Source organism: Convolutriloba macropyga, chromosome 4 (assembly GCF_964194025.1).
Source record: "Convolutriloba macropyga chromosome 4, txConMacr16.3, whole genome shotgun sequence".
NCBI lineage: Eukaryota > Metazoa > Xenacoelomorpha > Acoela > Convolutidae > Convolutriloba > Convolutriloba macropyga.
In genome coordinates this window covers 36359250-36375127 of record NC_134471.1, presented here as the reverse complement: position 1 = coordinate 36375127, position 15878 = coordinate 36359250, and the positions used below count along the sequence as shown (strand labels likewise).

Genomic DNA, 15878 nt, shown 5'->3' with positions numbered 1-15878 from the left:
GTGCAGTCAATTGTGAGATGGCATGGTTGATGGTGCAGTTAGCAGTGCTTGGGGGTAGTGTAGGTTAAAAGTTGTTGAGAACGATTGCATTATTTGACACCGGGTTTACATTGGGGGTTTGTTCTGAGGGAAATGCCTCAAATTTAGATTAAGTTTATGGTTAAGGGGAAGTTTCTGTGCGTTGGGACACGGTAATGGATGGGCTTGAGGGGAACAGACGGGGTTTCGCGGTGGTTTATTTAAAGTGGCTACTTGCGGTGGTATACTGGGTGGGATTACGTGAACTTGGGAGTTAACTAGATGATACCGAGCGATTACGGGCGGCGGGTTCGCGCTCCGATTTGGAGATGAAGAGAAATTAATCGGGAAATTGGTAATAGGAAGTTGAGTTGCGTCAAGGAATTTTATTTGGGGCAAACTTTGATGTTGTGGAACATGAGGGTTGGAGAGATTTAGTTGACCAGGCTTACTGGAGCTTTTTGGACCCAAGAATGCAGCGAATTGGTCCGTGAACTGATTTATCTGCGGGTTTGTTGACGGACCAGGTACAAAAATGTTTGATTCTGTTGGTGCCAGCACAGGAGTCGGTGGACGGGGAGGTTGCATAGGTGGCTAAAGTAGTGGGAGTGCGACATTTTGTACGTCGACTGATAATTGGCTCACTGGGTTCACATTACCGACGCGTGAGGGACTATTTGACTGCTCGACTCTTTGATCACTGAATGATTGCTGCAGTTGAGCCTGGAGGTATTCCCGATACAACGCTTTTTGCTGAGCAACAGAAATAGCAACTGCTGGCCGTGTGCACTGAGAAAGCATTTCAAGGTGATTTAAGTTACCGGCAACATTACTTAGGTTTTCTGGAGGATTATTAGGGGCAGTATCTCGGACAGGAGGGTCAGCTGTTGCTGAACCAGGACGAGAAAAATTTAACTCACTTGCAGCAGTCAATGAGTTACCTGGTGGAAACGAATTTACCTAATCGTGAACAACTTTCTGACTTCTATCTGATCCCCTATCTCTAATCAAACATAGTTCACTTGAGTGGTCACTAAACAATGAATGATTATCCATTAACTCAGCCTCATTTAATTTAGCTGCGGCAACACGCTGACGGCGGTCTTCCTCCAATTGTTGAAGAGCCATCTGCTCCATTTGTTTTTCAAGCTCCTTTTTCTCATAGAAATGTCGTGTTTTTGTTTAGCAGGGCGCATGGCAGCTTGTTCCTGTTTCTCAGCCGCCTCGCGTTTTAGTTTTGCCATGAGAAAATCATGTTTGCGCTGGCTAGATATTGATGATGCTGTTCGGCGTGAACTTATCTTAGACTGCCCAAGAGGATTAACGCCCTCGCATACGGTGTCTTGGTCAGCAACTGAATCAATATAGTTTCTAACCGCAAGCAAGAATTTATCATTTTTCTTAGTTACATCATCCAACCATTGCTCAAGGACAGGAATAATCTGAATCTGGGTTCTCGGCTTTACTAGCCAAGTCGATTTGTTCTTCATTCTTCTGCATCAGTTTACTGAAAGCATCTTTTAACATAGAAACCAAGCGTTCAACTTTAACCCTCCTGTCTTGACGATCTATGGCTTCTGTGATGTCCTTATGGATGTTAAGTAACTGAGATTCTAGATTAGATCTTGCATTAAAGAGTTTTTTCAATTTCTTTTGCTGTCCATGATCTCGAAATGAGTGTGGGTTATACCAGACCCAAATGACGACCAAATGGTAATCCCGACGCCCAAGAGCTAGAAAGAAGTAACCGAGTAATGATTTTTTTGGCGAAAGTAAGTAACAAAAGTGAGAAAGCGTCTAACGTGCTTTTGAGCAACGTGAGACTAAACAGAAAGACAGGCAACCGGCAAAAGAGGGCCGGGCGTACGAATCATGACGAAAAGGAAAACGAAACGGACGTGGGAGACGGCGAACGGCGCACGACGAAAAGGGAAAAGAAACGGACAGAGCGGAAATGTTGGGCGACGGGTTCACGACGCGACGGAAAATGGACTGTTAGAACGGAAGCGTTGAGCCAACAGCGCGTAGCGAAGCGGAAGGACGGGAAAGAACGGGCGGGAGACGATTAGGCCACGGGCGGGATGGTTGGGAACTACTATGCTAGCAGATCACGGCAACAAACTCAACCAAACCAGCTAGCCGTAACTCCAGAACAAACTTAAGTCACACCCTAGGAAGGAGGAGAGATGCTACTGCAAGACAAACTGGCTCAAGTCATTATGGGGCTTAATTTACAAATAACAAACTAAATTACGGCAAAGCAGTAGTATACCAAATGGATGAAAAGAGCACGAAATTTACTAGCCGTAACTCCAGAATAAACTTAAGTCACAACCTAGCAATATTCAAACCGAAACAATCGATCAGCATGCAAACAATATTAAACAAACTGCAGCATAACTTATGTATTTTGCAGCGTTTTTGTAGTCTATGAAAACTGGAAAACTGAAGAAACAATCTAGCCGTAACTCCATAACAAATTTAAATCACACCCTAGAAGGCAAAAAGACCAAACCAACTAACAATCAAACAGTTACACTCAAATATACAATAGTAAAAATCATTATACTACACTAGGGGAGCTAGTACATTAGTTAAGTTGAGAAAGCCAGGAGAAACTGCAGACGTAACTTGTAAATAAACTAAGTCACACCCTAGAAAGCTACACGACCAAAACAACAGACCAGCATACTAGCATAATCAACATACTGCAACAAAGACAGAAACATATATCATCACATAAGACAACATACTACATAGAAGGACCAAATGAAGCGGAGAATTTTGACGTGGAACGCGGAAAAAAATCGGAACGATCGATTACCAAAATGAAAAACAGAGCTATCGGAGAGCGACGTTATTGAAAAAACGTAACACGGTAAGTAGAAGAGTGAATGGACAAAGAGGACGCGTACGAAACGGTACGTAAACGGGCCACGAGAAAACTAAGTATTCAATAATTTTTTTGTAGGTCAGAGGTTTTGAATTTTTTCACAAATTTTCTGTATGTTTTGAGTTTTACTCAATTGACGAACCTTTTAGCTGAAAAATAATAACTTTGTCAAATTTGTCAAAATATTATGCTTTTTGTTCAAATATTTCAAATTTGGGTGAATTTTTTCTGCCACTTCTTGATTACGGAACGGTAATCCAGTAAACTGGACGCATATAAGCTCGAAAATACGGTTTATCAATGTTCGGTATTGATTTTCTAATGTTTTTAGAATTGCAACAAAATTGACCAAAAATTTCTCAATTGTCTCCTTATCAGAGGTTATTTTTTTAATATCCGAACCGACTTGATCAGTTTTTACTAATTTTCGACAGTTCGACCAAAAATTTTCAAAATCGAAGTTTTTTCGTCACAAAAAATTTGGGGTTTGATGGTGACCGGTTATCTAAATGGCGGAATTCTTAAAACTCCCGCATTGAAAATCGCGGAATTCTTAATATAAGATTTCCCTATTGAAAATCGCGAAATTCTTAAGATTTCCGTTTTGAAAATCGCGGAATTCTTAAATTAAGATTTCTGTGTTGAAAATCACGGAATTTTTAAGATATCCGTATTGAAAATCGCGGAATTCCCAATTTAGAGTTCCGTGTTGAAAATCACGGAATTCTTAGTTTTTGATGTGATACCGTTAATTTTTTTGATAACCCGATTTATTTGATTGAAAGTTAGGAAAATTAGGAGTTGGAGGTTGCCGTCTAAATCAAATGTAAATATATCGAATTAAGATATTCAAAAAAAATTAGAGGTTCTGTCTTACAGTCTTTCGTAATAAAAGTTCCAGCTGTGCACCGTGAAGTCAGCACTCTGGCCAGACTGACACAAGAACAGTCGAGCACAAACACTTTGAAATTATTCTGGGTTTTCATAGTGCCATTGATGGAGTTTATCATCAAGTTCAGCTGTGATAGAGATCAGGTTGTGATAGTCATTGTGCGGCTTCGAGTCCCGTTTGATGAATTTCGTTGTTTTCCCTTACAATTCCACCAAACTCTGTTGATACTGCGATAGTTGCCATTGAACATCTTTCGACCCTTCTTTGTAGAGTTCAAGGAATCTTGGATTGGCATTTGTCTTCAAGGGCAATGACAGAAAATTTTCTAATCTGATCTGGTCACCCTGTACCCTTGAATCAGTGAGTAGTTCTTTGAATGCTGCATGTGCGGGTAGATTCGGAACTAAAAGCAGCTCACATTAGGGCAACAACTCTGTTGTCTGGCTCACAACTAAACTTTTGTCTCTAGGGACGACTGAAAAGCAGTCGTGGCCTCAACTATATTAGTTGATAATTGTTAAGATGGCTCTGAATGGAAAGGCACCAAAATGTAGCTTTATATAAGTAAAGACAGTCTACCGATAAGGTTTCAATTCAATCAAGCGATTATAACATCGACAGAGCAGCGTATTTTTTAAGCAAAAATCAATAAGTTAACGTATTATCGGCAACACGTATAAGCATTTGTACGATCATAGCAACAAGTGTTTTTTAGACGGCAATTTTTGCTACTCATTTGGCCGGTATTATGTCTGATAGCGAATCAGTTCAATGCCAGTCACCATTTTGTACCAATGAATCCAAAAACCCGAAAATTATTGAGCCAAACCATGTCTTATTTGATTGGTCTTATGATTAGATTTATTTGAAATGATGTTATTTGCATCTTTTCCGAGCTTTGTACGTAAATTGGAACGATTTCTATGCGTAGTTAAATACTCGATTCCCATTGGCTAAAAATTGACGCTTTTTGGTATATTTGTCTCGCTTATATCTATTTACTTGTTTATAAGAAGTGACCACAATTTAAAATATTATTCTTGATTTAATTTTTTTCCCTGTTTTATGTCCCTTTGGCGAATTGCGACCTTCATGATCAGTTCATTTTTGTTGTGTTTTTGAGATGAATTAAATTTTGGATGCTAAATTAAAAAAAGATTTTTCAGCTTATTTTTTGCTTATATTTTCTATACGAATACTGTGACCTCCAAGGTTTTTGGTTGCTTTCTTTTAAATGTGCTGGTCAATTTTCAAGGAACCAAAGATTTCTTATGTTTGGAAACCAAACATGAAGACAATTTCCTTGTTTTGGAAGCACTACATACCGACAATTTCTTACGTTTTAAAACTGAACATTCCGAATCCTGCAAAATTGAGCATACGGATGTATCGTTACATTCAAAAATGATTATACAGTCAATTTACAACGCCTATAACAGAACATACCGGCGACTTCTTACGTTAAAACCGAACACCCTGAAAATGTCTTGCGCCATTTTTGTTGCGTCTTCTTGACAAGGAATAATTGTCCACCGTTCGATGGAAAAATTATATGTTTCTCGCATCAATATTTCTATTGACGATTTTCAGAAAAACAACACTGTTTATTCGATTTTTTTGCTAGAGTAATCAGTAGCAACGGATTAATTCTTCAAAGAGTGTTCGGAGGTGGGGGGCTAAAGTTGACACTATTGCTTATAATATTCTATATGAGTACGATTAACCTCAAATTTTCTTGCTTCGAAAGTTTTTTCCCCAAAAATCTTTCCTTTGGTTTCATCCCATGACCGTCGTGTTTAGATGCAAATGTAAAACAACGGCTTGTAAACGGTTCGATCAGAAATGACAAAAAATGGAAAAAGTTGAGGAACCTTTATAACTTCTATTTTGTTTCTTGTCCATTACCCCATGGCAATACCACCAAATTTTGGCGATAATGTCGTTAGAAATGAGGGAAATCCTTAAAAAATACAAGTTCCTGTGGGTTTGTAATAAAGAATTTTTTATAAAACAAATGAACTTTTCATTAGTAATGTTTATTCTACGGAGAATGAAGTGAAAGATAATAAAATTTATGAAAGAGATAAATTGAGAAAGATCTTGGTGGTTAAGAAAAATACAATTCACCGCCATATATTAAGGATGATAATTTTTTTGCTAACGTACTTATCGACCTATGTTTATTGCTCTAACCTTCCACTCCATCAACACATTTAGCGGCAGTGATAACCCATTGATGGTGTATAAATGCCCCTCCGCAAAAGTAGCCCTCTCGGTAAACAGAATTGACTCGCGCATAAAAAGGCCTGGAACGGCTCTCAATGCCACCCAAAATAAAAGATGTTCTCGCTGATTTCAAGTTAGCTGATTGTTTGGGTAATTTTATGGAAGCAGGTAAAACAAAAATGGGAACAAGGGTGTTAAGGAATATAAATTTTAACATATTCGAAGGAATTGCTCTTGAATTAATATAATTATCTCCCATGAAAAATATAAATTGTAAAGTGTGAAGGAGGAGAAGAAATTGTACAGAATAATTATTAGCTTCTGAAATGTGAACACGTAAAATATTCCTCAAATTTGATTATCTGTACACCGTTCAGGTAAATTACCTGCTCAAAAATTTTAATAGAGAAAAACAGGTAGAGAAAAATTAACCTGATGATGTTTTTCTAATATTTCGAATTTTTAGACAGGAAAAACTGTTTTTTACTAGATTTATCGGAAACGAGAAAAAAAAATTAACGGTTTTTTGTAGAGAAGAGCAACTGTTCGACAGCCCGAAAAAAAACTTCATTGTAACACCCCAAGATAAAATAAGCTGGTTTTTTGTTTGTGCCTCTATAATGAAAAGGCTTTTATTATTCAATATAAAAAATTTCAATTGAACATTAGTACGAAACTTTTTTAATTTATTTTTTGGTTTACGAAATTTCTTTTATAAATAAAATCAATTAGAAACAATTTTTTTTCACACTCTGGTACTCTCACGCAGATAGCGCTAATAATGAGCTCGAAGCTCTCATTGGTCACCTGGATGGCGCGAGAAACAAACAAAACAAAATTTAAGCAAGAAACATGGACAGCTCAGTCAAATTTACCAAAGTTGTTTTTGAAAAGTTTACCCGCACGTTACTAAGAAAGAAACAAGTTATTAAAAAAGTTAAATAGTTGACCAATCAGTCCCTGTTTGATACATCAAATAAACGTTAATCGGGTCTTATTTTGGGGGTCGCCCGTACATTACGAGTTGCTTGACCATCGATTTATATTAATACATGTGTTCATAATAAACACTTGTCATCAGTGCTTACCTTTGAAAAATAGAAGCAAGAATACAAATGCAGAGTACACAATAAAGAAAATTTAATTCGCTCAGGTTCAAACGACTCGTACTTTAGGCAAACGTTTTAGAAGCCTTCTGTGAACAAAAAATAGGGTTATGCGGTAATGATTGTTTATATTGGTTGACGGAGACTGGCCGCTGCAATAATGAAAATGTGATTGATAAACGTTATGGAAGACCGCTACTGTAGATCGACTCCCTGATTTTTAGTCGCGAGCTCAAAAATCTGTAAAAAAATAATGATAATTTTAAACAATGGAATCAAATTAATTTCAGCATTGGATAACTCTACTCATATTTAAGTATTGTTTGCTCCAAACTCCGCAAATTTGGTAATTATTACAGAAATATGAGCTGGATACTTACCCAGCTCGAGGTTTTTACTCAAAAATACCGGGGAAAAGAGTGTAAAGAGTGTAAAAATAAAAAATTCCCCCTATTTCTCCGCTTAATTAAGAGTGGAAGAGTGGAATTTTAAAAATTAAGAGTGGAAAGAGTGTAAAAATAATTATTTCCACTGTTAAAAATTACACTTTAATTCTTTTTACACTCTTATTATTTCACTCTTGAAATTAATTTTACACTATTCCACTCTTATTTTTTAAAATTCCACTTTTTCAATTACACTGTTCCACCTTTAATTAAGCAGAGAAATTTTCGATATTTGCACTAACTTTGTATCCTTTGAACATTCTCCAGTTTCACTTGCAAGGAACTGATTTTTTTGGAGAAATCGCAAGTATACTTTGAAAGTAGATTATAGCAAGAGTTCAAAAACCTAGGTTGGGGGGGGGTCAATTTTTACATCGATGATATAGAAAAATATGATTTAAAAATAAAAAATTTTTCGTTATTTGCACAAGTTTTGTCTCCTTTGAACAGTTTCCAGTTTCACTTGCACCAAACTGATTTTTTTTGAAAAGTCTCAAGTATAGTTTGAAAATAGATTATTGCAAGAGTTCTAAAACCTAGGTTGGGGGGTCGATTTTTTTCTCGATCATATAGAAAAAAAGGGTTTAATTTTTTTTTTGATATTTGCACTAATTTATCTCCTTTGAATACTTTTCAGTTTCACTTGCACCAAATCGATTATTTTGAGAAAAAACAATTATTGTTTGAAAATAAGTTGCAGCAAGTGTTCAAAAACCTAGGTTGGGGGGTCGAGTTTTTGCTCGATAATATAGAAGAAAATCTATCTCAAAAATAAGGGTGTAAGTGTGTAAAAAAGTTCATACTCAGATTAAAGGTGGGGAAAAGAGTGTAATCTTTTATCCGTCCACCTTAAATTACACCCTCTCAAAAACAAGAGTGTAAGAGTGTACAAAAATTGATAATTAGTATAAGGGTGGAGAAAAGAGTGTAATTTTTTATCATTCCACCCTTAATTACACTCTTTACAAAGAGTGTAAAAAGAGTGGAAAAAAGAGTGTAAATATAGTGTAATTTTTAAAATTTACACTCTTACACTCTTTTCCCCGATAAATAACAGTGGAAAACGGATTACACCCTGATCCACGCTAATTAGGGTTGGAATAGGGGTGAAACCTTGGTCCGGGTATGTTGAAAATGCTTTGAAAAATTTTCTGATAACACTTTGGAATCAAATCGAATCAGAACATTTTATCTGCAACGGATTCGTTCTATTGTAAGGCGCCTATTTCATTAAATTATAAAGGATGAAATTCCAAAAAGCAGAGGAGACTACGAAAGAAAACGCAAGGTCTGATGCAGTTTCTTTTGAAAAAAATCTTAAAAATGAAAAATTGAATAAATTTTCTCAACTTGCTGCTGAGTATCATTTTTCCGGAAGCAATGACTAACAGTATGATGCCGAAAATGTTAAACATTAAAAAGAATTCCCACAAAAAATTTATAATCATTGCGCAACGTTTCAACTAATGTTCCCCAAAGACCGTTGAATACGGTTTTGTATTTGTTCAGTTTGGATGTCGTTTCTGTACGATAAGTATTGTCAGTACATCAAATAACAGTGAAAACACGAGGGTAAAAATATTTACTTTGAAAATGAATAAAATTGCACGAAAATCAATAGAAACAGCCGATCGAATTTTCTAACCAAAGTAACGAAAAAGATAATTTTTGGTTTTTGTTCAGGTTTATCTGAGAGGACGAGAAAAATAGGCGTGAAGACATTTGAGCTTACCGAGTAAAAATTTTTCAAAACCTCTGGCCCTTTCGAAACAGTTATTTAGTTTTAAATTGGATTATACCAAACCAAATGTTTTTAAGCGTCATTTTTTCACGTACGTCATTGAATTTTACATCCTGTTTAAGTGATCCTTAATTGCCAAAAAAATAGAAAATCACCCGCCGAACTTCACTTTTATTCGTAAAAAAACCACGAAGAGACCAATGATAGCTTTGTCATCGTTTTGTGGCCATTTATTTTACGACTCACTTTGGCATGTCGCATTACGATGCAGAGGTATACCCAAATAGTCACGGGCAGATATGCCTGATGCGTTTATCTCGTGTTCGTTTTTACTATGTTAATACATTGAAAGTGGAACAATATTGCGGAAAATAGGTACTTTAGCAGAAACCGGCAAAATGGAGGGGAATATCGTATCCCGCGTTCGCAAAAGCGTCCTAATTTTAGCCGCGAAATACAAGCACGAACTTAATAACCTATTTTTCGCGCGAGTTGTATCACGCATCCGCCCCATTTATGTATCAATTTTTCGCACACAATGTAGCTCGATTTCGCATATAATCCGCAATTAAGCCTAACTTAATTACTACTTATTTAATTAAGCCTAACTTATTACTACTAGTAGTACTTTATTACTACTTTATTACTAATTATTAGTACTATTTATTACTACTTATTAAACTCGGCCAGTCCCACATTGATATACAAAGTCTTTGATGTGTGAGGAATTTTTTGGAAAAAAATCAGTTTTTGTGGTCGCATGTATTTAAAGCACTTTGAAGCTTTGAAAGTTTCAATTAAATCTTTAATAAAGTGCTTATTGCATGCTCAAAATGCGCGCGAATAATAGATACCTAAATTGAGCGGAAACGTGCTACAAGATTTGTTACATACTTTTCGCACCGAATGTTCTTTTATTTCGCAAAATTGGCGGAACCCTTTTAGCGAAAAGTAAGATACAAAGGATGTCACCTAAATTCGTTCATTGTATGTATTTATTTTTCGAGCCAATTTTAATAAGGCGGAAATTTTGGAGTATACCTCTGCATCGTAATGCGTTGATAGCAAAAACCTTAAAAATAATTTCTTTTTTTTCAGGACCTATTTCATTTTTATTTTTTAGGCGAAAATTTATTCAAGACAAAGTTCATTATATAGGTTCACAAAAGTTCAAAACAATTGTAATGAAGAGATTTAAAAATCGAGTTCACAATTCTTATAGCAGTCAAAGAAAGACAGAAATTTATCTCAAACACAAAAACCAAAACAAAGTCGATGCTCGATAGTGCAACTCTTTCATTGATGGCAAACGTAATCAAGTAAATAAGGGAACGAATGTGCAAATAGAATTAGAGAAAGGAAATGAAGTTGTTTGGGATTTGTGTTTGCAATTAGACCCAACAACATCGTGAACATATTTATTATATCGCGCTAATAAGTTCTGACAAATAATTCAGCAACTCTGTTCAAATGAATGAAACTAGGTTCAACTACAAGAGATTAACTCGTTATGATTACACAAATAATATAATTAACTTATTATGAACAACATGAAAAACATGCGGAAGACTACAAAAAACTTCTCCATGACAGAAAAAAACCTAAAATTCGGTTTAGTGTAGCCAACATTTATCACCGTTTTTTTAAATTCTGCCTCAAAAAAATCTTGGAAGTTAGTGCCTGAATTTAATTTTGCGTAATTGATGAGGGATCGATGCCTGAACAATCACTCAGATTGTAAGCAATCTATTTTAAAAAAACAAAGAGAATATCCAGAAGACTTCCGGGTTAAAACAGAAATCAAATTGCCGAAAAGAATTTGCTCTCCTATTGTGATAAATTTCTGCAAGCAACATTCTCTCACTGCACTTAGCAAGAAACAAACTTAACTTCTTCAGACCAGTGCATCTTATTTCTCTTATGCGTGTTTGCTTGATCTGATAAAGTTTGAAATATCAATTTCCAAAAAAAATCAAAATATCCCTGCTCAGATTGTATAATTTCGAAAAATCTGTTGCAAAAGAGGGTCGAATTAGATTTTAGCCTGAAATCTCTATTATGAAAAAAGAATTATTGTTTACAATGAAATTTGTTCAAAAATGAAAGCACCACATCGAATCAAAAACCAAAAAAATTCCCGAAAGATCAAACGCCTTGAGAAAAATTTGATGCAAAACGAGGAACCGGCGGAGTGCTCAGACAATTAAAAGCACTTACACTTACATACGCACACTTAAAACCTCTTTCTGTCTCTATCATTTTCCCACCCGCTCTCTCTCTCCCCTTATGACGATTAGGCTGGAATGTGATTTCTTTAACAAATAACTTTTTTCTATAACTTCAAAACCTCAATAAAGGTTTTTGTAATAGTCAGTTGAAAGAGATTTTTGCCGACTAATAAAATTTTTCAGGAACAAAAAACGATGGTAGATTTGAGTTTAAAAAATAAAAAAAAAACCAAAAAAGAAACTTTGTGCACTTTTTGTTCATTCTTATCAACATTGATTGAAGTCCGCAGAGAAAAAACTCTTGATAACAATTTTTTTTTTGAAAAACAACCTACTTAGACATTTATAAAATTGGACCTTTTAAGATAAACAAGCAAAAAACTCCGAAAGTTAAATTGGTGTGGAAGGGTTCAGTTATATTTATCAATATGTTTTTCAGACTTTCCTAGCTCGTTCATATTTCTGTTTAAAATAATTTGATTAATTATAAAGGGGAATATCGCGACTCTATGCCTTTTATCAAAAAATTGCCGGGTCTCCGTTGTTTATTGTTAATGTCTGTCGAAATTTTCTATTAGTGGAAAATAATGTCTGTCTAAAGATTTCAGTGGTTTTTCACTACTGTTCCAGTTACTTGGCAGCAAAATCAACAATGTTTGAAACAAAAATCATCTAAAGAAACAACATAACTGCAGAGATGAGAAAAAATCACACCAAAAGATCATCTCATTAAAGTTTTAATCCATAAGCTTTGCATTGATAGAAACGCTCTTACGAGTTCATTTTTTCCACAAATCTTTAAATCAAAACTAAAACAATTATTATATAGTTGAGTGTTTTCATCTCGTTTTTTGAGACCAGCATTTTTGTTCCGACCCTCTTGAGGGGGGAGGAACTATATACTCAAATGGGTTTTTTTTATTCCGTGAATTTTCGCCGCTCGATATATTCATCGTAGAGAGTTGAGACTGGCATCATTAGAAAGCTCGTCCAGCGTAGAATATGGAATTAAAAAAATTTTTTTAATTTTCGTTTTCTACAAGGAGTTATCGACGTTTAAACTTCTGAGAAAAGAAGAGTGAATTCACGTTGTTTTTATTCACATTTTCCGGAATTTTTGCCTAAATTTTCGTCAATTTTGCTAAAATTTGTTATAATTTTCAAGAATATTGTCGTTGATTTTATTTTTGAAGACGAACAAGCATTGTTGATTGTTTTGATTTAATTTTTTTGGTCGAAACATCTGGATAAACATTTCAAATTTTAGCCTTTTTCATCAAAAACAGCACGAAATAAGCTAATTTAGTCCACTTTGATTAAATTTGCCGACAGTACACCCCCAATCAACACTCATAAAATCTTTGTGGAGTCAGAAGGGGGCTATTTCTACTTCAGAGTCCGCTGAGAGTGCACTGTAGTTAAAAATTTGCCGTTTTTTGCTAGTTTTACTAGTTGATTATCAAAAATGCAGAACTTATTTTGAGTTTTCAAATAACAAATTATCTATATCTACACCATTTGAAAAATCAATTGTTCCTAAGGACAATAAGTATTAGCAGGGCTAGTTTTGGGCCATTCTCGGACTGTTACAATCCAAAAAAATCGGGCTGTAATCAGTCAGTCTTTTTTTTTTTTAAAAAAAGAGACTTTTTTTAATAATAAAGAACAGAACATATCAAATCAAAGCTCAGGAGTGATAGGTCCAACCATTTTGCTTGCTAAGCAGCTCCAAACTAATGCAATTAGTTTTTTAATTGAAAGTTTATGGTCGTCTCTTTTAAAAATAATTGACTTTTCAATAAATAATGGCTTAATTAATTTTTCCTCTATTTTTTTCTTAATTTGTTCAACTTTCAGCTTAGTGTCAGCAAAGAAAGACTGTTTCTTCTTTCTACTGATTTAACATTTGTTCTCGGTTGCAGTGTTAAGCCTGAAGTTATTGTTTCAGATTTTTGTTTGTTTTGATATTTGCCAGTTTTTCACGTTTTCTAATTTTGTCACATTATTACATTATTGACAGTTCTCATGTCACCTTATTAGCATTCAAAATAAGGCACAATTGAACATATTAAAATCCTAAAAGATATACATTATCGTTTTAACGGCCTGGACACCTCTTTCTTGAAGAAATCAATTGAATTTTTTAATTTTGTCTCTAACTGTCATTTATACTTTGTCGCTTCGGTCGTATGAAATTTCCTGTATAGTGATAGCTTTCACTGGCTTTTCATGGAAAAATAGAAGAAACGATATTCTGATATTAGTAGATAGCTGATGGCTTTCATGACTTTGAAAGCAATCGTTTTCCAAAATTAAAAAAAAAACTTTTTAACTTCGCAATTTTGTTCTTTTTTTGTTTCTTTTTTTTTACCTAATCTCGTTAGTTAAATACCGGTCAAATATGACATTATGGGTTTCAATGGAATAAAATAGATTGGTGTCCCAAAATCTTTTTTTTAAAGAATTTGTTATGACCTTACTGGCTTCGACACCGGTTTTTCACAAAAAAAAGTAAAATAGTTTGATTTTTGTCATATTTGAGGTTCTTTTTGTAGATGCAAGAAATATTCTGGATAATTACAGGTCTCGAGGGCTTCCTTTTCATGAATAAATGACCCTATTTAAATAGCTCTTTTTGTATTTAATGCCTTTCATGACATTGTATGTAATTTTGTTTCGAAAAAAAATTAAAAGTTTTACATACTTTAGCACTTCGCTTTTTTGTCTACTTGTTACCTAGTCTTACTAATGATTGGCCACGTACTACATTATAGCTGTTTGAAGAAGGCGCAATCAAATTTATTTTGATTGCCAAAATTTGGCTTGACGTTTTGACAGCGTTTTCTGGCAAGTTTCAATTGAAATTTTGTTTGTTCTTTGTTGTTCTTTTTAGCCGCTTTAAAAAAGGAATAAGGACAGGTCCTAAAGCCCTTCTATAGAAGCAGTGGTAATTGTAAATTTGTGGTAATATTAATTGATTCCTAATGGTATTTATTACTTTGAAGTTAACTGTTTCAAAAAAATACGTTAATTTTTTTACTTTACTGTTTTTGTTCTTTTTTGTATAATTGTTACCAAACCTTTTTATGAACTGGTCGCATATGTTTTCTGGTGATTTATAATTTATTTTTGTTTAGTTTTAGGTTTATCTGACGGTATGTTGACTTTGTTATTAAATTTAGTTTTTAAGAGGGACATAAATTTTTTGATGTAATTAATGTTTGTTGTTATTGTTGTTTGATTTTGCTGTTCGTCTTGACTCGCTTTCTTAATATTGACATATTACAGCAATCTAATGAATCAACTTTTACTCCTTGAGTTATTTGCTTTGGAGGCTATCTTATCGTTCATACAGAATTTTTTGAAAAAGACTTGGGCTTTTTTGGGATTCGCAAAAAATAATTTTTGGGTTTTTCTATCTGTTCCTCATTTGGTAGACAATTATGCCAAAATTTTGGATGGGCGGGGTCGGAACCTTATGTGCCATCGCACATTACCGAGCCGCCTTGTTTATATAAAGTTTTGACTACGCTTCATTTTTGAGTGCTCAGTGCAAAATAGTTTTGATTGCTGATATCAGTTATTACTCAACTCTCAAGTTATAAAAATTTCTTGATCGTGTTTTTGACTTTTTATAAGCAAAATATTTAGTTTAGAAATAGAAACAAAATTTTATTGTTGAAAATTCTGCTGTGGTTCTCCTAGCACAGAGTGTCAGGTTTATGAAAAAATTGTATTCGTTCATCTTCGACAACCATTCGAAAGCTAGAACGATTAATTAGAATGTTCCGGAGGACATTAGTTGTGTGTTTTTTCTCTTTGTAAAGTAATTAGTATTTTGAATGACTACGCTGCACTGCATATTGCAATATTTTCTTAGCTTTTACTGAGGTTACTGAAACTTACCTACGAATGATCCCAAGGCAGACTAATGTAAGCTTATGTTTTCAAAAAATGCTAGCAATTTGGTTGAAGCAGAGAAAAAGGTAGGGATTTTTAAAATGACAATCCTAGACTTGATCATTTTTTTGGATTCCTCCCTAAATTTTTATGAAAATCAAAAAGAAAGATTCGAGGATTCTGAATACAATTTACGTTGCGTTGAATTGTTACAGTGGAGAATTTTCACCAGATATCATGCAACATATCTTATGAAGTTGGAGCCAGAGAACACTTCGGTCCTTGCGAAACATCTGTCAAGATATTCACTATCCTAAAAGGTGAACTAATGACGATGTTTAAGACCTTGTCAGGTAACTATGTGTATGCAGGATCTTAAAAGAAAGCGAGTAAAAACGACTGGGACAGGCGATAAAAATAGATATAAA

The 15878-nt window shown here is 34.6% G+C and overlaps 1 protein-coding gene across 1 annotated transcript in view; it reads right to left on the bottom strand.

Annotated features, from left to right (window-relative positions):
• LOC142338062 (prostate-specific antigen-like) overlaps positions 1 to 10620 on the bottom strand; it is a 75267-nt gene extending 64647 nt beyond the window's left edge. Inside the window, exons 1-2 of the mRNA XM_075387695.1 lie at positions 10577 to 10620; positions 5997 to 6350 (exon numbers count right to left, since the gene is read on the bottom strand). Of these exons, the coding sequence (XP_075243810.1) occupies positions 5997 to 6288 (292 nt within the window). The 5' untranslated portion in view covers positions 6289 to 6350; positions 10577 to 10620. The remainder of the gene's footprint in view (positions 1 to 5996; positions 6351 to 10576) is intronic.
• Between the last annotated feature and the right edge of the window lie 5258 nt (positions 10621 to 15878).